Genomic DNA, 26119 nt, shown 5'->3' with positions numbered 1-26119 from the left:
GATGATTGTATCTGCTTAGATTCACATGCTGTGCATATGGTCCGACATCCAGTGGTAACCGCAGAGTATTGCATCTTGTTTTTCGGGGGACCGAAAGGGGACGTCGGCATAGGCGTGTCTGAAACACTATCCCTATCATGACGTGTGTAGCAGCCAAAATCCCTCACGCGCCGAGGTCCCTCTGAATGTATTTTTTCTGCCATGAGGGAGCCCAAGGCTATAGCGAGTGAGTACATGAAGAGAGAAAGTAGTAAGAAGTCTATGTTCCTTCCACCCCGACCGGGGAGGCACGGAGGGCGCATGTGAATCTAAGCAGATACAATCATCAGAAATGCTATTACGGTAAGTAATGCATGTCTTCTGATGCTTGTTAATCTGCTTAGAATCACATGCTGTGCATAGACTAGCGAGCAGTACCCAGAGTTGGAGGTGGGTTATGAGAAGGAACAGTAGAGAAAAGATGTCTTAATACTGCCTGTCCCACCTGTGAATCGGACCTAGAATGAGTGTCTAGGCAATAGTGTTTTGTAAAGGTGTGTACAGAACTCCAGGTTGCCGCTTTGCAAATGGACTCTAGGGGAACATTTGCTATGGATGCCCCAGTGCCTCGAGTAGAATGTGCTCTAGGCTTGAAGGGCAGTTCTCTCTTTGCAAGAGTGTAACATAGTGTAATGCATTTGACAATCCACCTTGATATTGCCGATTTAGAGACAGGGTCCCCTTCGCTACCAGCTGCCACTGAAACAAAGAATTGTTTAGTTTTCCTCAGTGGTTTAGTTCTATCCATGTAGAACATGACTGCCCTGCGCACATCTAGTGTGTGAAGGCTTCTTTCGGCCATGTTAGTAGGTCTCTGGAAGAACGTGGGTAGTTCGATTGACTGGTTCACATGGAACTTCGAAATAAATTTCGGCGCAAATCTGGGTTGTGTGCGCAGAACTACCTTATCTTTGTGGACTGTAACAAAGGGGTCCAAAACCGAGAGGGCCTGTAGTTCGCTAACTCTTCTGATAGAAGTGATAGCTACCAGAAAGGCTGTCTTGTAGGTCAGGTCTTTCAGACTAGCTTTATGCATAGGCTCAAAAGGGGGTCCCATGAGCCTAGTTAAAACCACATTTAGGTCCCACCCAGGGGCTGGGTGAGTGATGGGGGGGGGGATAAATTCTTTTAACCCCTTCCATAAAGGCTTTAATCACAGGTATTTTCCACCATGACACCTTCTGCTGTGACGTGGTGTAGGCTGACGCCGCCGCTAGGTGAACCTTTAAGGAATTGAAGACTAACCCAGAGTCCAACAGATGGGTTAGATATAACACAATGTTTGAAGGCGAGCAATCAGTGGGATTGACACCTTTGGAACTGCACCAGATGACAAAACGTTTCCATTTGCTGACATAGCAAAAACGTGTGTTAGGCTTTCTTGCCTCCCTCAGTATGTCCATGCATCTTTGAGGGAGTTGCAGATGTCCAAACTCTATGACCTCAGGAGCCAGGCTGCTAAGTTCAGAGTTTGTGGGCATGGGTGCAGAGTCTCCCCCCTGTCCTGAGACAACATGTTGTATGGGCAGAGCAGCTTGACTGGTGGGGAGAGGGACATTTCCATCAGGTGCGCGAACCAAAATGGCGGGTCCACATGGGAGCCACCAGAATCATGGTGACTGGTTCCTGGTGCATCTTGTGTACTATCTTGTTCAGAAGCGGAGTCGTGGGGGGAGGGGGAAGCATAGACAAATTTCCTCGACCAAGTAATCCAGGGACCGTTCCCTTTGGATCGGTTCTGGGGGTACCTGGAGGCGTAATCTTGGCATTGGGCGTTCTCCTGAGTAGCGAACAGGTCGATCTCTGGAAACCCCCATTCTGCGAAGACTTTGGATACGTCTTCGTGCAGTCGCCATTCGTACTCTTCTGGCAGAGGAAAATCTCTGCTGAGTACGTCTGCCAGAAGATTGAGTTCCCCTGAAACATGTTGGGATATCAGGAACATCTTGTGTTTGAGAGCCCATATCCAAATGTTCTGGGACAGCTTGGATAGCCCTGGAGAGTGAGTGCCCCCCTGTTTGTTCAGGTAATACATTGCTGTTGTGCTGTCGGTTAAGACCAGCACTGTCTTCCCTTGCAGTTGTTCCTGAAAGGTTTTCAAAGCTTTGAACACTGCTAGTAGCTCCAGTAGGTTTATATGGTTGGCCGCTACCTGAGGGGACCACACTCTGTGCGCTGTCTGTTGAAGCAGGTGAGCCCCCCACCCCGTGAGAGATGCGTCTGTCGTGAGAGTGGCTTCCACTGCAGGGGTGGTGAAGGTTTTCTCCTTCAAGAGGTTCTCCCTCGACCACCACTGCAGAGAGCGAACGAGGGCTGGCGAGACAACTAACAGATCTTCCCATTGTCCGCTGGCCTGACACCACTGGCTGTTGAGCCACTCTTGCATGGGACGCATGCGCAGCTGCACGTGGGGAACCAAGTATATGCATGACGCCATCATTCCTAGTAAACGCATAGCTTTGCGTACCGTCACCTCTCGACTGGCTACATACTGAAGAACCTGAGAGAGCATGTTCTGAACCCTCTCGCTGGAAGGGAAGACTAGACCGTCTTCCGTACGAATTAGAGCCCCCAGGAACGGTTTTACTTGGCTGGGGACTAAGCTGGATTTCTTTTCGTTGATAGAAAATCCCAGGCTGAACAGATCATCTACTGTTCTTTGGGTGTTCGAAAAACAAACGTCGAACGAGTCCCCCGTGATGAGCCAATCGTCGAGGTAAGGGGTAAACTGGAACTGAAAGTCTGCGCAGGTGTGCCGCTGCTACTGCCAGGACCTTGGTAAACACCCTTGGCGCCGAGGCTATGGCGAAGGGGAGTACCTTGAACTGGTAGTGTTTGTCCAGAATCACGAACCTTAGGAATTTTCTGTGCGCTGGCAGCATTGAAATATGAAAGTATGCATCTTTCATATCCAATGTTGTCATGAAGTCCCCCTGTTTTAGCAATGGGATCACCTCTTGCAGTGTTACCATGCAAAACTTCTGGGGCTTTATGAACTTGTTTGCTGGGCGCAGGTCTAGAACATGACGCATGGTGAGATCCTTTTTGGGTACAAGGAAGTACACGGAATAGATACCCTTGTTTACCTTTAGAATCGGGACGGCTTCTATGGCGTCCTTTCCCAGCAGAGCTTCCACCTCTTGTATCAGGATCTGCAGATGTTCCGGTGAAAGGCGTCAATGTTTCGGCGGTCGGAACTGTGGAGGTCGGGCGAATTCCACGCAGTAACCGTGGGCGACCGTCTTTAAGACCCACTGGTCTGAAGTTATCCCCTCCCATGCCTTGAGGAAAGATGTTAAATCGCCCCCCGACCGGGGAGACATGGGAGGGGACCTGGACTTGGTGGTTATTTCTGACCCGAAGTTGACGATCCTCTGGAATTGGAGCCTCTGCCTCTATTCTTTCCGCGCTTCTGACCCCTCTGGGGGTAGTAAGTGGGGCTTGCAGCCGGTTGACTTGAAGTTGACCGTGCCGAAATTGTTTTGAGCGGCGCGGGCTTGTCCTCGAAAGGTCCGCCGAGAATTACTGCCCCTCTGTGAAGAGGGTTTCTGGGAAATTTGGTGCAGCGACTTAATAGACTTGTGCTCCTTCTTGGCTGTCTCCAACACATCGTCTACCGCCTTCCCGAAGAGGTTGGCCTCTTCGATGGGTTTGTTGATAATGGATGCCTGGGTCTCAGGCCTGAAGCCCGACATGCGAAGCCACGTGTGCCTCTTTAGGAGAGTACCCTGTGCGATAGACCTGCCTGCTGCCTCTGCGGTGTCCAGGGTATTCTTTACCACATTCTGATTAGCAAGTTTGCCCTCCGAGACAATGGCGAGAAGTTTGGCTCCGTAACCTCTTGAAGGCCTTCCTGGAGTAGGTTCCATTGGGCGTCGACGTAGCTTGATAGTAATGTTGTGTTATTGGCAATCTGGACGGTATAGGCCGCCGCCGACATAACCCGTTTGCCTAAGGCCAACAACCTTTTGGACTCCTTGTCTGGGGGTGACTCTCCCGTGGCCAGGAGAAACCCTGCTCTTTTGCGAGTGTTGGTCACCACCAGCGAGTCTGGGATTGCGTGTCCTTTGATATAAAGCGGGCGGTGCGATTGTACTCCCCTGTCACCGGGTGTGGTCCCTGTAACAAGACCGGAGTCGAGCCTGGAAGGGTCGGGGACGGGCGTGGTGGCCCTAGAATAGTCCGCCTCAAGGTCTATAACATCCGCGTTGGACGTTTGGTCATCCGATGTACCCCCGTCACTTTTGGCTGGTGTTGCGGCAGGGGAGGGAGGCTCCACGCGCGACATTCCGTACGCGGCCCACCGCTTCAACCGACGCTCCTTAAGGGTTTAAGGAGTTTACACGCCGAACACTGCTTTTCGTTGTGCTCTAGGGGGAGACGAGCGTTACACGACGTGTGCTCGTCTTTCAACGGATATCTGACCCTACACAGGGCAGAAACTAAATGCAGTCCTTTCCATAGCAGAAGGGAAGGGTGAACAGACCAAAAAGGAAAGCGGTGGAAAAGAGGAAAGACATAATAACAGTATGGCAAACCCCGAGCCCACTCTCCCTACTCTGTAGGCCGGCAACAAGGCCCGACCACGTGGAAGTCCGAACGCCGAATCTTAGGCGCCGGAACCCACAGCTGTAGACGATTCCCCCGTAGTCTTCGTCAAAGATGTTCTTGATGGGCGAAGTGACTTAACAGGGAATAACCGACAATTCGGTAAGATAAACAATGTCTCATGAAGAGCTCCGCTATAGGGCGACCAGTTATCTGGGCGGAAAAAAACAATCTGAGGTACCTCGGCGCGTGAGGGATTTTGGGAACTACACACGTCACGATAGGGATAGTGTTTCAGACACGCCTATGCCGACGTCCCCTTTCGGTCCCCCGAAAGACAAGATGCAATACTCCGCGGTTACCACTGGATGTCGGACCATATGCACAGCATGTGATTCTAAGCAGATTAACAAGCATCAGAAATACGATTACGGCAAGTAATGTATGTTTTCTGAGGCTGGTGGATATGCTTAGAATCACTTGCTTGGCATAGATTAGCGAGCAGTACATGGAGAAGGAGGTGGGCTATTTGATGGTAAAGCAGCAAAGATGTTTTAACACCGCCTGACCCACCCGTGTTTCACCTTTAGAAAGTATATCTAAACTGTAATGTTGTGGGAAGGTATGAACAGAGCACCAAGTGGCGGCTTTGCAAATGGCATCAAAGGGCACATTTGCTATGAAAGCTAAAGTGGACCCTGTGCCCCGGGTTGAGTGTGCTGTGGACTTGAAGGGCAAGTTTCTCTTGACAAGACAATAGCAAAGTTGGATGCACATGAGAATTTTGAAATAGCCGATTAAGACATAGATCACCTTCTCTCCCTGCTGCCAGAGATACAAAAGAAACATGTTTTTCTGGTCAGTTTTGTATGCAATACATGACAGCGCTTCTGACATCTAGAGTATGTAGGCTTTTTTCTGCTGCATTCTCGGGGTCATGGACTGATTTACATGGAACTTTGAGATGAATTTGGGAAAAAAAACAAGGACGTGTGCGTAATACAACCTTGTCTTTGTGAATAATGACTAAAGTATCTTGCTCTTAAAGTGCTTGTAGTTCACTGAGAGCAACAAAGAAAGCAATCTTATAAGTGAGGATTTTAAGACTGGCTTTGTGCATTGGCTCGAAGAGGGCCCCTGTTAGGACAGCTTTTCTGAAATCCAAGGTCTTAGTAAAACCATTCAACTGAGACAGTACAAGACTCCACTCTTAGTATAAGGTGCACCAGGGTAGCGCAGGCAGAGCAGCCAGGCTGATCATAGGAGGGATAGAGGGCTGTAGAATCAGAACAAATGAAAATGTAACACAAATGGTCCAAAGAAACACTTATTGTAAAAATAAAAGGTTTCTTTAAATACAAGTAGGCCCAGATAAATCTATCACATTATATATAACCACAATTATAAAAACACAACACTATGCTTGAAGGTGCACACACAAAAGCATATGACCTTAATTGGAACACCTAACAGGAGTTTGGGGAAGTCAAAACCAATAGTTACCTTTAGATTACTTTCAGTAATACCGGGGTAGTAAACCCTATCAGTTGTACTGTGACGCTCAGCAAGAAATCACATAGTAATATCAACTGGACAATATACTTTTCTGATCTAGTGAAACACAGATTCTAGGAATAGTATAAACCTATAACTATGATTCAGTATAACAGTTATTCTAGGGAACTTGGACCTTGGGGTGTAATATTCAATTACAGTTGCTTTTCAATTCACAGACTAAGGGTAGCAATAACTAACTTATTTTAGGATAACACATTTATACTCAAGGTAAGTAAAACCTATACACTTTTTACAGGAGCTATGGGCAACTTAAAGGCAATTGTACACCTAAGACTTTTTGTGTCCGTCAAAAACAGACCAGGGAAGGCAAAACCCAGTGTTACACTTTATGAATGACTCAAGGTTATTCTAGGTAGGTAAAACCTAATGCAAATGTATTCTGGACAGGCTAACCGCAAGTCAGGGGAAGCAAGACCCAGTTGGGGACACTCAACATTTATCCTAACAGGAATAGTGAAGTGAAGCCAACAGCATTACTTTTGGCGAAGAGGCACAACCAATTCACAGTTGAGTAAAATAACCTTATATCTACTTTTAAGAATGGAAGAACATTTCCAAGGTAAGTACGAACTGTAACTGTTCACTCTGAGTTACAGTTACCAACCAACTCTTTTACAAATAAGTAACTTTTAACAACGTATTCTCTTTTCTAGGCAAAAGGCCTAATCCTTTAAAAGTCTTTCCCTTATTCTTGGAGCATGAGTGATCTCAGTGGCAGAAGAAAGGGGGAAGGGGCACTTAGGCCTAGTGTCCAAAAGGCAGTGTCAGGGTAGGTTCTTAAGTAGCAGAAGTCAGAGTTCCTAAGTAAGACTGTTCAAACAGGTGAGTATTTTACTTTAGAGTTAGTTGAGGGACCAGGGGCTTCACAGAAGACACCCTAGGAGCATTCCAGCAGGGGCCTGAGTGCACTGGACGAGAGGACTCCCAGTCACAGAAAACACCCCAAACCTACACAAGAAACGCAAAAGACTTAAGTTAAGTAAATACCCAAGCCAGCACACTACCAGAGCAGCGGACCAAGCTGTACTTCAACCTTCCTTCGGTGCCCATATGTCAACCCTTCGTCAGCTTCACTGGCTCCCCATTGAGAAGTGAGTGCTCTACAAGTCGCTATGCATTGTTCACAGAGCCTTCTCAAACTCAGTGCTGATTATATTCAAGTCAAGTTTCCCCCTGTATACGCTTTCTAGAGCCTGCGGAAAAGGGCATCGAATTAATAAACTGTTGACTTCCACCAGCCTTTAAAGGCAAGTTTGGCCTTGTAACAAATGCTACATTTAAAATGAGAAAGGTGATACTCAGTATCACCCCAGCACTCCACATAAGGTGGGGGGTGATAGTCTCACCTAATAAAATGTAAAAGGGATCCAAAGATCCTTTCTATTCTTGGGAAGACATGCATTACTCACTGTAATAGCATTTCTGATGATTGTATCTGCTTAGATTTACACGCTGTGCATATAGTCTGACATCTAGTGGAAATCGCGGGGTATTTCATCTTTCTTTCGAAGATCGAAAGGTAACGTCGACGTGGACGTGACTAACACTATCCCTAAAGTGACGTGTAGTGTACCCAAAATCCCTCTTGCATCGAGGTCCCTCTGGTTGTATTTTTTCTGCCGTGAGGCAACCTTATAGCCAGCGTGAGCGAGTACAAAAGAAGGTGTAAATCCATGTTCCATCTATTCCACAAGGGGAAGAAGGGAGTGTGCATGTGAATCTAAGCAGATACAATCATCAAAAATGCTATTACGGTGAATAATGCAGGTCTTCTGATGCTTGTGGATCTGCTAAGAATCACATGCTGTGCATAGACCAGCAAGCAGTGCCCAGAGATGGTGGTGGGATGTGTGAAGGAACAGTAGTAGAGATGTCTTAGCACCGCTTGTCCCATCTGAGAATCAGACCTAGAGTGTTTATCTAGGCAGTAGTGTTGTATAAAAAGGTGTGTACAGAACTCCAGGTTGCTGCTTTGCAAATGGAATCTAGTGGAACATTTGCAATGAATGCTATGGTAGCCCCTGTACTCCGAGTCGAGTGCGCTCTAGGCACGAAGGGTAGATCTCTCTTGGTGAGAGTGTAATACAATGTGATGCAGTTTACGGTCCACTTTGAAATAGCTGATTTAGAGACACGTTACCCTTCTCTACCAGCTGCCACTGAAACGAAAAACTGGTTTCTTTTCCTCAGCGGCTTTGTCTTTTCCAGAAAGCAGAGGACCGCTCTCCTTACATCTAGTGTATGGAGGCTTCTTTCCACCATGTTAGTGGGGATCTGGAAAAAGGTGAGTAGTTCTATGGACTGGTTAGCATGGGACTTGGAGATAAATTTAGGCGCAAAGCGAGGGTGCATGCGCACAACCACCTTGTCTTTGCAAACCGTAACAAATGGGTCCTGAACTGAAAGGGCCTTAGTTCACTAATTGGTGATCGCCACAAGGAAGGCGGTCTTGTAGGCGAGTGCTTTAAGGCTAGCCTTGTGCAAGGGAGGTCCCATTAGTCTGGCAAGAACAACATTCAGGTCCCACCTGGGAGCTGAGTTGGAGATAGGGGGATGAAGTCTCTTTATCCATTCCATAAAACCTTTAATCACAGGAATTATCCACCATGAAACCTTGCTCTTGGACGTGGTGTATGCCGAAAGCGCGGCTAAGTGAACTTTAAGAGAATTGAAAACCAGTTCTGAATCAAACAGGTGTGTTAGGTAAAGGATGATATCTTTAGGTGAGTAATCTATAGGATTGATGCCCTTGAAATTACACCAGATAACAAAGCACTTCCATTTGCTGGAGTAGCAATGTCTGGTGGAAGGTTTCTGTGCCTCCGATTATGTCCATGCAAATCTGAGGAAATGAAGGTGCCCAAACTCTAGGACCTCAGAGTTTGAGGGAATGGGTGTAGTGTCTATCCCTGATCTTGAGACAGCATGTTGTAAGGATAGCAGTTTCCTGGGAGGGGAGAGGGACATTGCCATGAGATGGGAGAACCAAGGTTGGCAGGCCCTCAAACGTCCACCAGGATTATTGTGACTGGTTTTTGGCGGCTCTTGTGCACTATTGTACAAATCTCCCGGACCATGTTATCGAAAGACTGTTACCCTTGGAGCGGTTCTGTGGGTATCTGGAGGCGTAACCTGGGCATCGGGCGTTCTCCAGAGAATGGCGAATAAGTCGATCTCTGGGAAGCCCCATTCTGCGAAGACGCAGAGTATAATGTCCTCCCATGCTCTAAGGGTAGGGGGGAAGTCTCTGATGAGTACGTCTGCCAGAAGATAGAGTTCCCCTTGAGCATGTTGTGAAAGGAGGAACATGTGTTTGAGTGAACAGCCCTAGAGAGTGAGTGCCCCCTTGTTTAAGTAGTTAATAGCCGAGGACTAGAACTCATTTTCCCCTTCAGGTGTGTTTGGAAGGCCTTCAGGGCATTGAACAATGCTAGCAGTTCCAAAAGGTTTATGCGATTGGATGCTACTGCTGGAGACCACACGCTGTGCAGTCTGTTGAAGGAGGTAAGCCCCCCACCCCGCCAGAGATGCGTCTGTGATGAGAGTGGCTTCTATTGCAGGGGGAGAGGGGGTGAAGGTGTTCGGTACTTGTCGTGTAAGCCAAAGACCCTGGTCCTCCGCTGGTCCCAATCTGGGTCCTGAACAGCCGAATCTTGATCAAAAGGGTTTAAGCTCTTCATAAGAATCCTCTTGAGTTGGGTCATCTGCGACATCTTCGGGTCCCTGTGCAGAAATGGGGAGTTTCTGCAATTTGGAGGGGATGGGACAAGTGTCCACTTCCCTATGTATCTTGGGTATATCTGTCTGAAAATTCAATGAACTGGGACATTTTGTCCATGTATTGCTCAAACCTTTCCCTAGTCTATAGTGAAGCTGAATGGTCGGGAGGAGGGAAGGGCTGCCCAGAAGGACCAGATTTCCTCAATAAGGCCTTAGAGAGGCTGAGGGGCTTCAGAATAGTCCTCTCCGTGAGAGGGGGTGGCCTTGTACTCCTTTGCCACCAAAATGATTTCCAAAAGACTTTTGCAAAGCTTCGGCAGCTGTATACAAGTTCTTGACGGATGGCGGGTCGACGATCCGTTCCAGGAGGATGCCCAGTCGCATGCCGCGAATGTGGTTGCGTGGAGGGCGTTAAATCGCAAGTTTCGGCAGGTGACGTCGAAATTTTCGGCGGTCGTGGGGGCATTGAGCGCTTCGACTGTCGAAGAGGCCTTAGGGATTGTGTGCTTGTGTACACATGGTGTGTGGGCTCCCTTGTCGCTGGGGTGCAATTTCCCCATAACAGTGCCAGTGGCCCGTCCGTCTGGGTGTCAGGGTCCCATGGTACATGGCCAGGCTTCCATACTATTGTACACACTTAAAAATCCCATTTAGGTTTCCACTTTAGAGTACACGATGTAAACACTCTAACTGGAGGTGTAGGAGTGAGGACCAGTAGTATGTTTCAGCTTGTGTATGGGAGTGAATTTAGTTGCAGGGGGCTTATTGATTGGGAATGTGAAATTCTTCCTTAATGTGGTGGCCAGGAAGCCTTTTTTTCCCCAGGGCAAGATGGAGGCTCAGCTCTGCAGCAGTGATTGGCTGTGCCTGGTGGTGAGGTCGTTTTGAATTTCACTAGGAGTTCTAAACTGCCTTTCATTCTAGTTTTCAAGGGAACAGGTCGCAGTTTATAGTGCAGTAATATTTTAGTAAAAAACGTTGAATAATTCCATTTCTGAACAGCAGCAGATGTGATAAGACAAGAAGAAACCACAGGAAGCAGTTACAGCAAGAGCCAACCAAGGAAGTAAACAGATGAAGAAAGCTAAGTGTTTATAACTCAAGTTCTTTCTAAATCTTTCAACGAATGTTGCGAGTTAAATGTTAAAAGTTAACAGTTCTCAGTGTGTAGTAGAAGGCACGTTATATTTGTAAATAAGGAAAGAGACACATGGTATGTTTAAACCGTCTGCAGTTTTCTGCTTGCGTGCGTGTGTCGTTTCAAGGTATCGCAGCGCACCAGACCGCGGATTAATAATTAACCCTAACACGTGCGGCGGCCCAACACGGCCATAAGGTCTTAGCCACTAACAGTAATCTGCAGTAAACTAAATTTAGCTTTCCCTTCTCGTAGCTTGCATAGTATGTGCATCGCGTCGGTCTTCATTTGAGGAAGGGACCTTAAGACGCGCAGTTACGTGCAGCGCGACTGCGACGTATTTCTCTGAATGCATCTAAAGTAACGGACAAGCGGAACAGCTGATCTTGTCATTCTACGTACTGTAAAAATCAGGCAACGACGAAGATAAACAGTGAAAAGAAACTTGAAGGCAGCAAGGAAGGAAGCAGGAGCGCGGTCTCACGCAAGACAAGAAATTGCTCTGGGGTGAGCGGACAGCGCTAGCAAGCGCATAAGGACTAAATGAGGCAAAGTATTTTCTTTTAAGAAATATGAAAAAGGGGTCAAGAGCAGTGATCTCACTACAAGGGTTCACAGACAGATCAAGGAACCAGGGCAAGCAGAGCAGAAATAGAGTGCTGCAGAACTGCATGAACTATTTAAAGGGAACCAATACAGACTTATATGTAGTAAATATTTGTAGCAAAAGAAGATTCTCAACCGAAACTTACAATTAAAAAGGAAGATAATAGACTTTAAATATATAAAATATTTTCAGCAGTTCTCTTAAAGAAAGCCTATCAGCACAGGAAGCATAGGCTGCAGGTATTTATAGGGACCTGGGAGAAAACTGTGTTCTAAGCAAGAGTGGGTAAGAGATTAGTGATAGCAACTATTGATTACTTTCTAGGTCTTCACGGAACACTGTATACCCAGGAATAAAGGACGTTCGAGACGAGGGCATTAGAGAGGTCTGCATTTGTCATTTTTTCCAATTCCCCTTTTCCTCTTGGGTTTGCCAGTTTGATAGTTGTAGTTAATCAGGATTGTTAGGCTGGGAGACTTGGGGGGGGGGGGGGGGATCTGGTGGGCTGTTGTCACTCCTGCAGGAATTCGCAACTGGGCCGGGCATCTGGGAGCACACAGGCTCTGCTGAGAGGTTGATGGCTTCCAATTCAGAGCCATGGCTGCCATCAGATTCCAACTAGGTTGGCAGAAAAAATCAATCTGAGGATCTCGACGCGCAAGGGATTTTGGGTACACTACACGTCACCTTGGGGATAGTGTTAAAGTCATGCCCATGTCGACGTCCCCTTTCGATCTTCAAAAGAAAGATGCAATACTCTGCGATTTCCACTAGATGTGGGACTGTATGCACAGCATGAAATTCTAAGCAGATCCACAAGCATCAGCACTGTAGTTCTCACAAGGTTTGTTTGTGCATTTATATAGCGCTATGAACCTCAGGTATCTGAGTGCTGCTTATTTCCCACGGTGTGTGGTGCTCATTTATCGACCTCGGAAGGATGAAAGGCTGAGGTTGGCCCTGCCGGGATTCGAACCTGCATCAGCAGGCTGGACACGGATGTCAAAGCGAGCGCTCTACTCGCTGTGCTATTTGACCGGCTAGGTTAGCCAGAGAAAGCTGAACGGGGAGCCCCTAGGGCAACCCAGCAATAGGCAGTTATAGCCAAGGATAACGTTTAAAAGGCTCTATGGAGAGTCTTAAAAATGACACCCATAAAAAGCGTAAAAGATTCTGTGAGTGTGGGAAAAGGTTCCCACACACAGAGGGATAAGGAAAAATAATCCAGCAGTAAAATCAAGAAGTTCTGGGGTTGACAAGTCAGGAAGATTCATAATTTCTATGAAGTCTTACCCAAGAGCCCCCCTTAGGTAAGAGCCTTTTTAAGTAGAATATTCAAGTCCCAGCCGGGAGTTGGATTAGAAACTGGACGTTATAACTGATTTAATACCCTCCATGAATGCCTTAACCACAGCCACTTTCCACCACGAAACTGGACCGATGTGGTGTAGGCTGAGGGAGCAGCAATATGTAATTTTAATTGAAGACAAAGCCCGAATCGAAACAATATAGCAGATAGTGTACTATATGTGAAGGTGAACAGTTATTTGGATTGATTATACGTGCTTTGCACCATAGAACAAAACTTCATTTAATTAAATAATGTCTTGTGTTTGGCTTGTGTTTGGCTTGCGTGTTTCCTTTAGGATGTCCATGCACCTTTGGTCTGGGTTTAAATGCCCAAATTCTATGACCCCTGGAGGCTAGCTGCTAAGTTCAGCTTCCGAGTGCATGGGTGAAGTGTTGTCCCTAGGTTCTGTGACATGTTGTATGGGCATGGTAGTTTCAATGGAGAAGAAATGCATCATTTGGACGTGTGAAAACCAGGTTTGTTGCACCCACATTGGAGCTATTGGGATCAGGGTTACTTGTTCCCGGTATAGCTTGTGGACTATTCTGTTAAGAGGTTTTGGGGGAAAATCATACGCAAAATTCCCTGCCAAGTTCATTAACAGAGCGTTGCCCTTGGATTTCATCTGGGGAAACCTGGATGCGTATTGTGCATTCTCTTGTGTAGCAAAGAGGTATAGGTCTGGGTACCCCCAGATGGAGAAGATGTGTAGCACATCTGCCTTTAATTGCCATTCGTGTTCTGGGGGCAGTACCACACTTCTGCTTAGTCCGTCTGCCAGAGAATTGGGTTCCCCTGCAACATGTGGTACTAGGAGAAACATGTGTTTTAGTGCCCACAGTCAAATGTTCTGGGCTCGTCTGGACAGCCCTGGAGAGTGTGTGCCTCCCTGTTTGTTTCTGTAGAACATGGCTGTAGTGCTGCCATGTTAGAATGAGGACTGTCTTCTGTACTAGCTGGACTGCTAGCACTTCCAGAAAGTTGCTGTTTTGTTTGGTTTATGCTCGTGTCCACACCCTGTGTGCCCTGTGATGGAGAAATGAGCTCCCCACCCTGTCAGGGATGCATCTGTAATGTTAGTGGATTGTATTACTGGGGTGAGGAATGGTTTGCATTTTAAAAGGTTTTCCTTGGACCACTACTGCAGTGATAGAACCAGAGGTTGCAAAACCACCATTAGGTCATCCCACAAACCGCTTGCTTGCGACCATTGTTTAGTCAGCCACTCTTGTATAGGACGAATGCGCAACCGGGCGTGCAGCACCAGCTAAATGCAGGATATCACCATCCCCAGAAGGCACACAGACTTTTGCAGTTACCCGACGACCGGCTATGTATTGAGGGATATGAAATAGCATGGTTTATACCCTCTATTCTGTTTCGAATGAGAGCACCCCATAAATTGTTTTGTTCGAATGAGAGCACCCCAGAAATTGTTTTACTTGACTGGGCACTAGACATTGCTTTTTCTCGTGATGGATAAACCCAATTGAAACAGTAGGTTGACTGTTGAGCATTTTGATGACACAACTGAGGTGTGGCACCTGTTATTAGCCAGTCATCTAGGTAAGGGTACACTGGAATAGACTGCCTTCGTAGGTGTATGGCCACCACCCCCAAGGACTTTGGTAAACATTTGAGGTTCTTAATCTATGCCGAATGGTAGCACTTTGAACTGGTAGTGCTTGTTTCCCACTTTGAATCTTAGGCATTTTCTGTGCGCTGGCAACATTGAAATATGAAAGTATGCATCTTTCATGCCCTGTTGCTATGTAATCCCCTTGTTTTAGTAGAGGAATTACCTCCTGCAGCATAGTCATCCTGAATTTCGGTGGCTTGACATGCATGTTTGCAGGGACAGATCTAAGACTGGGTGCATTGTTAGCTCTTTCTTTGGAAGAAAGAAGTACATTGAATAAATACCTTGGTTTTATTACAGAGGTAGTACCAGCTCTATTGCTCCTTTTTGCAGTAATGTTATAATCTGCTTTTCTAGAATTAAGTAATGTTCTTATGACATTCTTCTTGATCGAGGAGGGTGGTGGTGAGGTTTTTCCAGAAATTAGATTGCATAACCTTTAGCCATGGTTGTGAGCACCCAGCGATCTGACGTTATCTCCTCCAATGTGTGGGTGAATAATGATATGCGACCACCTACCAGGGAAGCATGGGAGGGTACGTGAACTGGAGAATTTGTTGGCAGAGACAGCTGGGCCTCTAGAGGCTGCAACTCTGCCCTCTTTGCTGGTTGGACTAATAAGAGGATGTTTGCCATTGGTGACTGTAGTAGGTCAAGGCGGATGTCTCAAATCCAGATTGATTGGACCTTGTAAAGTCTTGGCTATGAAAAGTGTGGCCTTTGTTGAAGGTACCACACTGGATAAATGTCTTATTTGAAATCTGACTTTGTTTTTAAAGTCTTTCCTCTCTGTGGAGATCTTTGGAAGGTGCAACTTCACATGTTTGGGCACAGAATCTAGATTTTAGTGTTTTAGTACCCCTTCCCACTGTGTGTTATATCTTGCGAGCAGTGTGCATTTTGTGCGATGCGAGTCATATGCTCCAGAGGTAGTTATTCTTTTCCCTCTTGCATTCCTTATTGTGGGGTGCCTCAGCACTAGAGTGGAACCCCAGCCCTTTTTCTAGTGATGGTGGACCACCAGTGGCTTAGTAGGACCTCCAATATAAAGAGGGCCAGATGGAGATGGTTTAAACATCTTTTCCACTCTGCTGTTAACAAAGTGAGGGTGTGGTAAGTGATGGGGAAAGGTCTCTTTTTTTTACTGTAAAAGCAGGATGGTCTGGCTGATGTTTTTCTAATTTAAAATATCCTCGATGAAATCAGTGTTGTCCACTGTCTTTTCGGTAAGGATATTAAAATGATTGGCAGCCCTTTAACAAATCATTGTATAACAATTGGTCATCAATAGGGGAGCTGTGTCCACTTTCATGCGAAACCACATCTGGGGTGTCAATAATGGTTACATCTGGGCCCCTTTGATAAAATTCATCAGGATCATCCTGGTCAACATACCACACATCTTGAGCGGCCCGATCTTCCCCTTGGAAAGATTAATGAGCGATGTCTTGGGCAGTACGTGTAGGTGATGTTTGACACCTTGGTGATTTTGCGAAGGGTTGACCAGCACCTTGGTGATGTTGCAAAGGGCTGCCAGTTTCGAAGGGTTGTCCCATTTCTAAATCAAATGTCTTTTGTCTAATTTGGTATTTGTTCATGAAGTGCACAAAAGAGGAGAATTTGTCCATTGTTTCCTCGAAAATGTTCCTATGACCATGTTCCTGTTCATGGTGTTTCAAATAGGGGGAACACAATGGCCTCAGAATCTTCTCTAGGCCTCATTTTCTGTAGGGACTGTGATAAAGGGGAGTGAGCTTCTGAATACTGTGGCATTTTCTCAGGGACAGAAGGTGTGCGAGTGTGTTTTTTATGGTGTTTATCATTGCTTGCGTGACTTATGTTTTTTCAATGTTTTACGCACGGTAAAAGGCGTCCCTTTGTCTTTTTCACCTTGCGCTAAATGCGGTTGCAGAATCAAAGCAGGCTTCTTTGGCAGCTGGTCAGTAGGGCGTGAGGTGCCTTCTGCTGGCGTGCAGCCTTCTTTCGAGGATCTGTCGAAGTGCGGATCGGGGATGTGTGCGCACCTTTGGCGCCAGAAACTTTCACCATAGCAGCCCGCTGCGACTGCCGTTCGGGGCTGTTGACCTACGCCCAGGAGCAAGAATGTTCCCTTGAAACCTCTTCGGCCTCCGACCCAGAGCCGAACCTGCCTTGGCCTTCCTGGTCATGGGCCGTCCACCGTTTGTTGGTCTCGCGGAAGGCAGTGGTTATACACTCGATGAGGGTCTTTCCAAAGATATTTTCTGTTGCAGCTTGGACAGAATTTAAAGGGAGTTCTCTTCATGGTGAATATGTAGTATAATAAAGGCAGCTAGACAAATGCAGTGTATGTAGGTAGTGGAGGTATGCATTCCCCGATAATAAAATGTTATCAGTTCCTCCACTGCTAGGCTGAAGCCTACTGTAGGCCAAAGCCTGTCATATTCAGCAGTTGTAAATCGGTCACCGTTCAGGTTGTTCGTCAAGCAGTGACTGTTGAAAGAAGCGAAAATAGTTAACTCAGAAAAAGTAGCTTTGCTACAGATGCCACGTGACATGTGCGACCACGATGGCGGAAAGAAATCATAGGAGGGACCTCAGCACGTGAGGGATCATGGGTACAGTAGACATCACACCAGAGATAATTTTACAAACACACCCAGTCGACGTCCCTTTTTGAACTTCAAACACATGTGCAATACTCTGCGCCTACCACTAAATGTTGGTCTACGCAAAGCATGCAATTTCATACAGGTAAGATTTTAACTTTTAGAGCGAAATCTACCTCACTTGTGAGAACCTCAGAAGTGTTTGCTGGACTGGTAGATTATTTTTCCCTATACCTCAGTGAGTGGGAACCTTCCTCCACACTCGCAGATCCCTTTACTCTTTTTATGGGTGTCGTGTGTAAGACTCTCCATAGTGTCCTTTTAATTGTATCCTCCGACCACCTTTGGTTTATACCTTTTTATTATTACAGGATTGCCCTTTGAGGCGCATCTGTTACTTTATCAGGCTAACCCTGGCAGAACTACAGTTCCCAAGGGTAGAAAGGATATTTCTATCCCTTTTACATTTTGGTAGGTGAGACCAGCATACCCTGCCTTGTATGGAGTGCTAGGGAGATACAGTGCTAGTGAGAAAGGGGATACATTGTAACCGTTCTGTTGCAGGGACAAGCTTACCTTAAATGGCTACTGGCAGTGAACCTTTTATTCAGTGCACCTTTACTGCAGGCTGTTTTCACAAAATGGCCCGTCATTTTTGTTTGCCTTTTTTGCACTCCTTATCCCTTCTTGGATGTTCCCCTGGCGTCAAGTGCAGGACATTCCTTTGTGGGAATTATATTCGACGGGAGACCTCGGCCAAGCCCGCCCAGGCTGCAGAGTGTCCCCCTTTGTCTTCCAGTCTGCGAGAATCCAGTTCAAACTGGGAGGCTGGCTGTCCTGAAAGGACTGCCAAGCCCCGCCTCCCTAGTTTGAAGTTTGCACGTCCATTTGATTGGCTGGGTTCCTGCATAAAAGTCTGATCTTGTAAGCTGAAGAGGTAGTTGACCACTGGACCTGAATCCGAAGAGGAATAGGTAGAAAATGCGGCTGAGGCGATTTCCAGCGACCAGCGAGCCTGTTGTGCAACTGGAGCCTGCGGTTACCCTTCCTTCCAAGCGACCTGGGGACTCGGAAAATGACGGCCCCAGACCCAGAGCTAGATGAGATCCACTAGACTCACAAAGACCTGCATTTTGAGCCATCCCACGCAGTGTTGCGACCTTGCAGGAATGCAATACCCCAATACCCTGGGACCTCAAGTCAGTGTGCGGTGCATGGTCTTCCGAATCGAGCTGAAACATTGGTGGCATCCTGCAGGACCTCCAGAGACATGAAGAGAGTCTGAAATTCCCCCTCAGAGTGCTGGACCTTGTAAGTGACGAGAATCCGACCAGCGATATTCAGTCTTCTGGCTACTGAAATGGCACCAAAACCACAGAGCCACCTCCAGCCGAGAAGAAACTCTTGCCTCGAGCCTTCCCTGTTGATCCTTGCTGCAAAATCCCTTCCGAATTCCTGTCTCTCATCTTCATGACAAAGGAATCCATCAACTAGGTTTTTGGTTGCAGATCCTGAAGTCTTCCTGCCGCAACTCTTCTTCTGTGCGGAGGTACTATGTTGGCTGGGGTATTTACTTACCTTAAGCCTGTGTGATTTCTGTAAAGCTCTCGGGGTGTTTTCTCTGATTGGTGTTAGGTAAGGGTTTCATATCAATGATAAATCTTCCTGACCTGTGTCAACCCCAGAACATTTTTCTTTGACTAGGTAACCATTTTACCTTGTCCCTGGGTGAAGGGGAATCCATTTACCCTCTCACCTGGTCTTTTACTCTTTTTATGGGTGACCTTTTTATGTCTGTCCGTGGTGTACGGTTGAAGTTAGTTTCCTACAACTTTTGGGCTTAAGCTGGTTGGCCCCTATGGGCTCCCTGTAGATTTCTCTTTCATGTACTTGGGTGACCTATTGTTCTCAAGTAGTAGAGAGGGATTTGTATCCCCTTTTACATTTTATATAGTGAACCAGCACACCCCACCTTACGTGGAATGCTGGGGGAAACAATGTATCCCCTTTCTTATTTACCTTGTAACATTGCTACAATTGCGAGTTTCACATGAATGGTTGGTGACAGTGGTTTTACCTTTACGACCTTTAGTCTTTATTACTCGCAGGCTGTTAATTCAGCCTCGGTAATGCACAGAAGGGCCACCATTTGGCTAAAATGGGGGCTCCTTTTCTCGCCATTTCTTGGGTGCTTGCTGTTTCTGAGGACATCCCCTGCCATTCTAGGCAGGAACAACCTCATTGGCTATTTTATCTTTGGCGGGGATTCCTATAGATTCCCCACCCAAGCGCCAGAGCGTCTAAAAAGGCAGGAAGCGAGGTAGGAGCCCAAAACTCAGCAGCCCTTTGTCTTCCACCTAGCCTGAAAGTAAACCACTCCCAGCGGGTGGCTGGCTGTCCTGGTTGGACAGCCAGACCGCTCTTTGCTGTAAAATGCAGTTACAGAATGCAGAAGTTGTGCTGTAGTTCCTGATAAGAACTCCGAACCTGGAAGCTGTTGACAAGTCAACCAATGGAACTGAAACCGAAGAGGAAGATGAAGAAACAAAGGCTGTAGCGATTTCCAGCAACCAGAGAATCTGCTGTGCAATTAGAGCCTGCTGCAACCCTTCCTTACAATCGACCAGGGGATCCCGAAACACAATCAAGAAGACCAGCAGTTTGAGCCATCCCACGTTGTGCTGCGACATTGCGGGCTGCAATACCAGAATAGCATGGGACCTCGAGCCATTGTGCGGTGAATGATCTTCTGATTTGAGATGGAACGTTGGTGGCCGCCTCCTGGCTCTCCAGAAACGTGATTTCAGTCCTTGAAGTCCCCTCACCAGTCTGCTGGACCAGATTAGTGACGTAAATCGAATTGGCGATATTCTGTCTTCTGGTTCCTGAAAAAGGGCACAAAAACCAGAGAGCCACATCCTGCCATGAAAAAACTCTTGCCTGCCTTGCCGGTTGATCCCGGCTGCGGAAGCTCTACCAGGGTCCTGTCTTCAGTCTTCTTGACAAGGAATTCAATTACCAGGTTTTTGGCTAAAGATCCTGGAGTCTCCCCCGATGCAAACTCTTCTTCTGTGCCAAGTAAACCATGCGAAGAACCTCTCACCAAAAGCATTCCCTGTGATCCCTGCTACAAAAGTCCTTCCAGTGTCCTGCCTTCAATTGTCATAAAGGAATTCAACGAATGGGTTTCTGGCTGCAGATCCTGAAGTCTTCTTGCTGCAACTCTTCATCCGTGCTAAGGCACTGCGTTGGATGGGGTATTTATCTACCTTAAGCCTTTGTGATTTCTGTAAAGCTTTGGGGGTGTTCGTGTGATTGGTAGTCCTCTCATCCAGTTCACCCAGGCCCACTGCTGGAATCCTACTAGGGCGTCTTCTCAGAGGTACCTGGACCCTCAACTAACTCTAAAGTGAAATACTTACTTGTTTGACCAGTCTTCCTTAGGAACTCTGACTTTTGCTACTTTTGTGCCTTCTTGAACTGTCTGGTGGATCTAGTGCCCCCGCCCCCATTCTGCCAATGAGAAATCTCATGCTCCAAGAATAAGGGGAAGACTTTCTAAGGATTGGGCTATTGCCTAGAAAAGAGTCTAAAAGTTTACTTACTTGTAAATGAGTTGGTTGGTAACTGTATCTCTGAGAGTCAATAGTATTACCTATCTTGAATGTGTGTTGTGCCATTCTGAAAAGTATGTAGAAGGTTACTTTACTGACCTGCAAATTGGTTGTGCCTTGTTAGGCAAGATTTGGAGCAGTACTCTTAGGGTGCACTATAACAACCTTGACCTACTGGCAATAGGAACCCAACCTTTGGTATAAGTCTGTACTACACAGATCGGTAGTGTGGCTGAGCAGCCAGGCTTATCGCAAGAGGGGGCAATGTGAGCAGTAGGGTAGTTACACAGAGATTCACAGTGACACATATTCAAACAAACACTTACACTCAAGGTTTCTTGATTAAACAATTATTAATTTATTTAACAGTCAGTTTGAATAAGCCTGGTTTAGAAGGGTCAAAATAATAGTAACACACACGCTTAGTTTCTCTAAATCAGAAAGTACCCATTTGGGATAGCACACAGACACTTGGTACAGCCACAGGTGACTTAGATAGCTAGGACACTGGACATTAATATATCACTGGTACATTTAGAGCGCTTTAGATAGGCAGTGAAACCCCTGTGGCAGCAGGGAAAGATAAGCCGTCTTTCTATCAGTTTAACACAAAGTCAGAATGTCCTTAACATGTCTGACTCCTCCTACTGACCCGCTGGAAACAATAGGACAATGTTAATTGTTAGAGGTTAAGTAGAAGTCTGCACCAAGGTCCTTACAAGCAATTCAGAGCCAAATACCCCCTGTAAATGAAGAGGAGGACCTGCTAGAGGTAGGCCAGTGCAAGATCTTCACGGACCCCTTTGCAGGATGGAAGATGTCAGATGTGAAATGCATCCCCCAGTGAGATGTGGCTGGAACTCACTGGGTACGAAAGGACATCACAAAATACAAACAAAACATGTAGGGGCTCACATAAGAGTATAAAAGGGAGAAACGTCTCCTCACATCTTCCTACTGCACACTAGACTACCAAACGCCCCCCCACCCTCCACCCTCCGTCACACAGGACTGCCACAGTAATCAGGGGTACCTCATGTGCAATCGCTTCCCTGTCCCCGGGTGGACAATAGACTACCACCTCCCCAGTCACACAGGACTGCCCAGAGTTAAAAGGCATGCCTGGAGTGCAGTCACTTACCTGTTCACGGTTGGAAACTAGACTACCGCTACACCCCACAGGACAGTCCACAGTTATCAAGTATGCCTCAAATGCTATCATTTAGCACCTCTCTAGTGGAAACTAGACTACCCCACTCCCCCAGCACCTCCCATCACACAGGGCAGTCCACAGCTATCAGGCGTGCCTTGAGTGCGATCACTTACCTGCTCTCGGGTGGACAGCGCAGTTTTCCCAGGGAAGTTCTTGCTGCAGCCAATGGACTTTGGCAGCTGCCTTGGTTTGATCTGATCGTGCTCGATCCCTCGGCACAGATCATAGAGCCATGACCTGCAGAGGGAGGGAAAGGGCGGTTTTTGTTAGACCATAATGGGGAGCGCACAGGCTTGTTCTGCTATTCGGATCCCTGACAGCACGGGACATTCAATTGAGAGACGGTGGCTAGAAACACCAGAAGGCGGCTTCCGGTGACTTCATAAAACAGACTCCCGCTAAATGGCCTGATCCGGTGCACTTTGCCTTTTAGTTATTTTAAAGCTTCAATGCTTTGCTGCAGTGCACAACCTTCACTTTGATAGAAGGGTCCATTGCAGTTCCTTTTGAGGATCTCCTTTCAGCTGGCTTAGATAAAGGTTTCTCTGGTGACTTACTGGAAGGAGCCAGACAGATCATCTACTGTGCTGACACAGACCACCCCGCTCCCTGTGACCTATTAGAGCAAGTCTGTTTCATTAGAACTCCCCGGTGCCAGGTTGATGTAGGTCGCATTTACAACTGAGTTTTGTCTTTCGAAGGGGTAAAGAGATCTGAACAAATTCATCAGTCATCATCTTAAGCTAAGCTGCAGATTTAAGGACGTCTGCACAGTGCAAAAATGCGGATAATTCGCTGGCCTTTTGGGCACTTACATCACATGTCAGGCATACGTTACTCGTGTGTTCTCTGCGTATTAACTAACAGTGAGCTTTGTCCCCTTTCTCCTGAGGTGCCGAATGAAAAAGATTTTGCTCTTTTCCCTCTTTGCCCCTTCTCCCCACCACTTTCTCAATTGTTCTAATAAATGCACATCCTTTAAATGATGTGCCGTTTACCCCACACTCAACTTTCACCCGTGTTGCCAGATAACCGGCCATGGTTTCACTGAGGCTCTTGACTTGAAAGCAGCAGTTCAGCATCTCATCCTTAATGGGAGTGTGTGTGTGTATGGGAGAGAATACACATTGTAAAGAGAAATAAAAACCAGGGGAAAGCAATTGCTGAGTTGGAGCAGACTCAAAAACTACAGAAGAGGTGACTGGGGAAATCAGCCACAGAACATCTGCTGAGATTACACCCCCAACTATTGTGTACGCTGCAATGTATGCAAGCAATGGTGGGGCCTGAGCAGGTGGGAGGGCGCAGATAGGGAAGAAGATATCAAATTTCACCAACGGCCAAAGGGCCGCGATACCAAACACATTTACACTTATGCTACAAGAGCTACATCGTCTCTCTACACTCCTAGAAATCAGATTAAACAAAATGTGCAGTTCAGTGATACATTACTTTTAAAGTCCTGAATAAATACCAGGGGCAAGCTAATATTCCAGCCTTTGGTGTAAAATTCCTGTGACTCAAGGGGGACCCACAGAAAATGTCAGAGTTCAGGTAAATGCCCATTTTATACACTTTAGGAGGTGTTAACAAGTTTGTAATAGTTTCCCCACAGGAAAGAACATGGCAAAGTTCATAGGCAAGCCACCATGTGGGGTAAAGCCAGTATCTAGATCCTAGATAGAGTGGCCAGATTCAGAAACACCTGGAGGATCACAACCTACTAGGACTTGGACAATCTGGCTTCAGGCCTAGACATGGAACGGAGACCGCCCTCCTTGATCTCAAAATCCGAATGACGAGGCTAAGGACAACGGTAAACTTGCCATGCTCCTGCTGTTAATCCTGTCGGCAGCTTTTGACCTGGTCGACCACCAAATCCTTACTGATCATCTGTCTAGAGCAGCTGCATTGTCTAGCAACGCCTCTACCTGGATACAATCTTTACTGTCCAACCGCACCACCAGGATATTTGCACCCTCAGCCTCTGCGGATCCGATTCCCATCCACTGCGGCGTACCACAAGGATCGTGCGTTTCTCCAACACTTTACAACATCTTTACTCAGCTCCTCTTCGATCGCCTTGACAACCTGGGTGTCACATACACCAACTATGCTGATGACACCCAGCTTCTCATCAGCCTCTAGGGGAGCTTGAAGATGATTGTAAAAGAATCAACAAGATCTACCTGGAAATCCAGGCGTGGATGGCAGAACACTGCCTTTGCCTCAACGATGATAAAACTGAGCTTTTGATCGTCGGATCCCAAAACCGCCTGAACAAACTAGACCCCCGCTATGCCTCCATCAACATTGATGGTAACCCAATCAAAGTGGCCAAAGAGATCAAAACTCTGGGACTCTACCTAGACTCCACACTGTCCCTCAAGAAGCAAGAATTCCTCTCGCCTAGTAGTTGCATCACACTAGCTAGGGCCCTAGCGTTATCCAAGATCCGACTACTGCAACACTTTCTACCTAGGCATGTCCAAAGGGAACCTCAACAAACTCCAGGTCCTTCAAAATAATGCCCTAAGAGCAGCTCTAAGTATACCAAGGTCCATGCATATCTCCAGCTTCAGAAATTACACCCACTGGCTCCCAGTTTGGGACAGAATCGCTCTGCGCACACTAGTCAATACCCACAAGTGCCTATCAAACACCGCCCCCAAATACCTAGCTGTTAAATTCAACATACACCAACCAGCCAGACCTACCCGGACCATCTATTCACACTGCCTAGCCGTGCCAAGATTGCATCTGAAAAGAGCTGGGGGAGCAAGCTTCCCAGTGCTAGCTGCCAAACAATGGAATGCCCTCCCCCCTCAGCCTCAGGACAGAATCCGCATTCTGGACCTTCAGAGAAAAAGTCAAAAGCTGGCTCTTAGGGAAGCTCCATACCTGCTCGGTCCCCGACACTGCCATGGTACCCAGCCTGATGTAATCACCCCTGACATTGCCTCCCATGGGCCCCCTCTTCGACCAAAAACTGTAACCCCTGGTCACCCTGCACTTCTCTTTGTTGTTGTATTCTCCCCATGTATATTGCCTTTGTCTCAATTCACCTTGTAAAAACCTCTTGTATAAATCTCCCGAATTCTCCTATAACTCTTGTAAAACTGTATTATCTGTCAAGTCATGCTTGTACAAACTTGTAACCTCTGTATAAGCTTGAAGCACCCAGTTACCCGAGGGTTCGGTGCGCGGTACAAATAAAGAAACGAAACTAAGTACTTATTCTACCCGACATGTGTAGCCAAAGAAACAATCAACGCCAGAGAATAATGGAGGAGACCCTCTGGAAGAGCTCCAGGTTTGAGAGCCAGTCAGCAGGGTAAGGATAGGTGCCAAACAGGATTCTGACCAATGGTACTCCCCCAGAGTCAGGGACCTCAACAATCCACTACTTCTGGACACACGGGACCCCTGAGAAAGATTGCAAGAAATAGCTTAGGACCCAGGCAAGTACTTATGGCGCCAGTCACAGAGGCAGGAATACCTGTTACAGTGCTGGGAAAAGGATTCAGTACCAAGGGGCAATCGAAAACCAGAAAAGAAGAATCAGAGTTCCCAGAAGGATGAACCACCAGCCAGAAGCATCAGCTGGAGGGGTGAATGCACCAGGAAGTTGAAGGTATCCGACCAAGGGACTCCAGCAATATCAAGGAACAAGATTGGGCAGCCAGCCAACAAAGAACAGTCCCACAATGAGGTCCATGAGGATTTGCCAGGCATGCAGCACCGCAATGACCAAGAAACACTAGCAGCATGGTAAAGCCAGTCCAGCCAGTAAGGAGGACCGGGAGAGGCTGGGGGCAGGGAGTGGCCAACAAGGGAACAAGGAACATTACAGGAAGGACTTCCAGCAGAATTGAGAAGCAATCGGGGCAAGGGCAAAGGATATAAGGTCCCACTAATAAGTCCTCCAGCAAGTCACGTAAGAATCAACTTGTCCGAAGAACGCTAAGGGCCCCCTAGATAAGCACACTCAGAGGAGTTAACCTAAGGCAGCCTTCAAATTACACACACACGTTAGACGCACATAGGTTTCGACAGCCAGGCAATGAGGCCGGCCTTATACACT

General features: G+C 47.0%; 1 protein-coding gene across 4 annotated transcripts in view; it reads right to left on the bottom strand.

Moving 5' to 3' along the window:
- POLH (DNA polymerase eta) overlaps positions 1–26119 on the bottom strand; it is a 156656-nt gene that overhangs the window by 69309 nt on the left and 61228 nt on the right. For all 4 annotated transcript variants that reach the window (XM_069608831.1, XM_069608832.1, XM_069608833.1 and 1 more), the window contains exon 8: positions 22149–22272. In XM_069608831.1, the coding sequence (XP_069464932.1) occupies positions 22149–22272 (124 nt within the window). The remainder of the gene's footprint in view (positions 1–22148; positions 22273–26119) is intronic.

The sequence above is a fragment of the Ambystoma mexicanum genome, chromosome 4q, assembly GCF_040938575.1.
Source record: "Ambystoma mexicanum isolate Mex_15411 chromosome 4q, UKY_AmexF1_1, whole genome shotgun sequence".
NCBI classification, from domain to species: Eukaryota; Metazoa; Chordata; class Amphibia; order Caudata; family Ambystomatidae; genus Ambystoma; species Ambystoma mexicanum.
The sequence above is the reverse complement of the archived record's forward strand: the minus strand, read 5'-3'. Positions and strand labels throughout refer to the sequence as shown.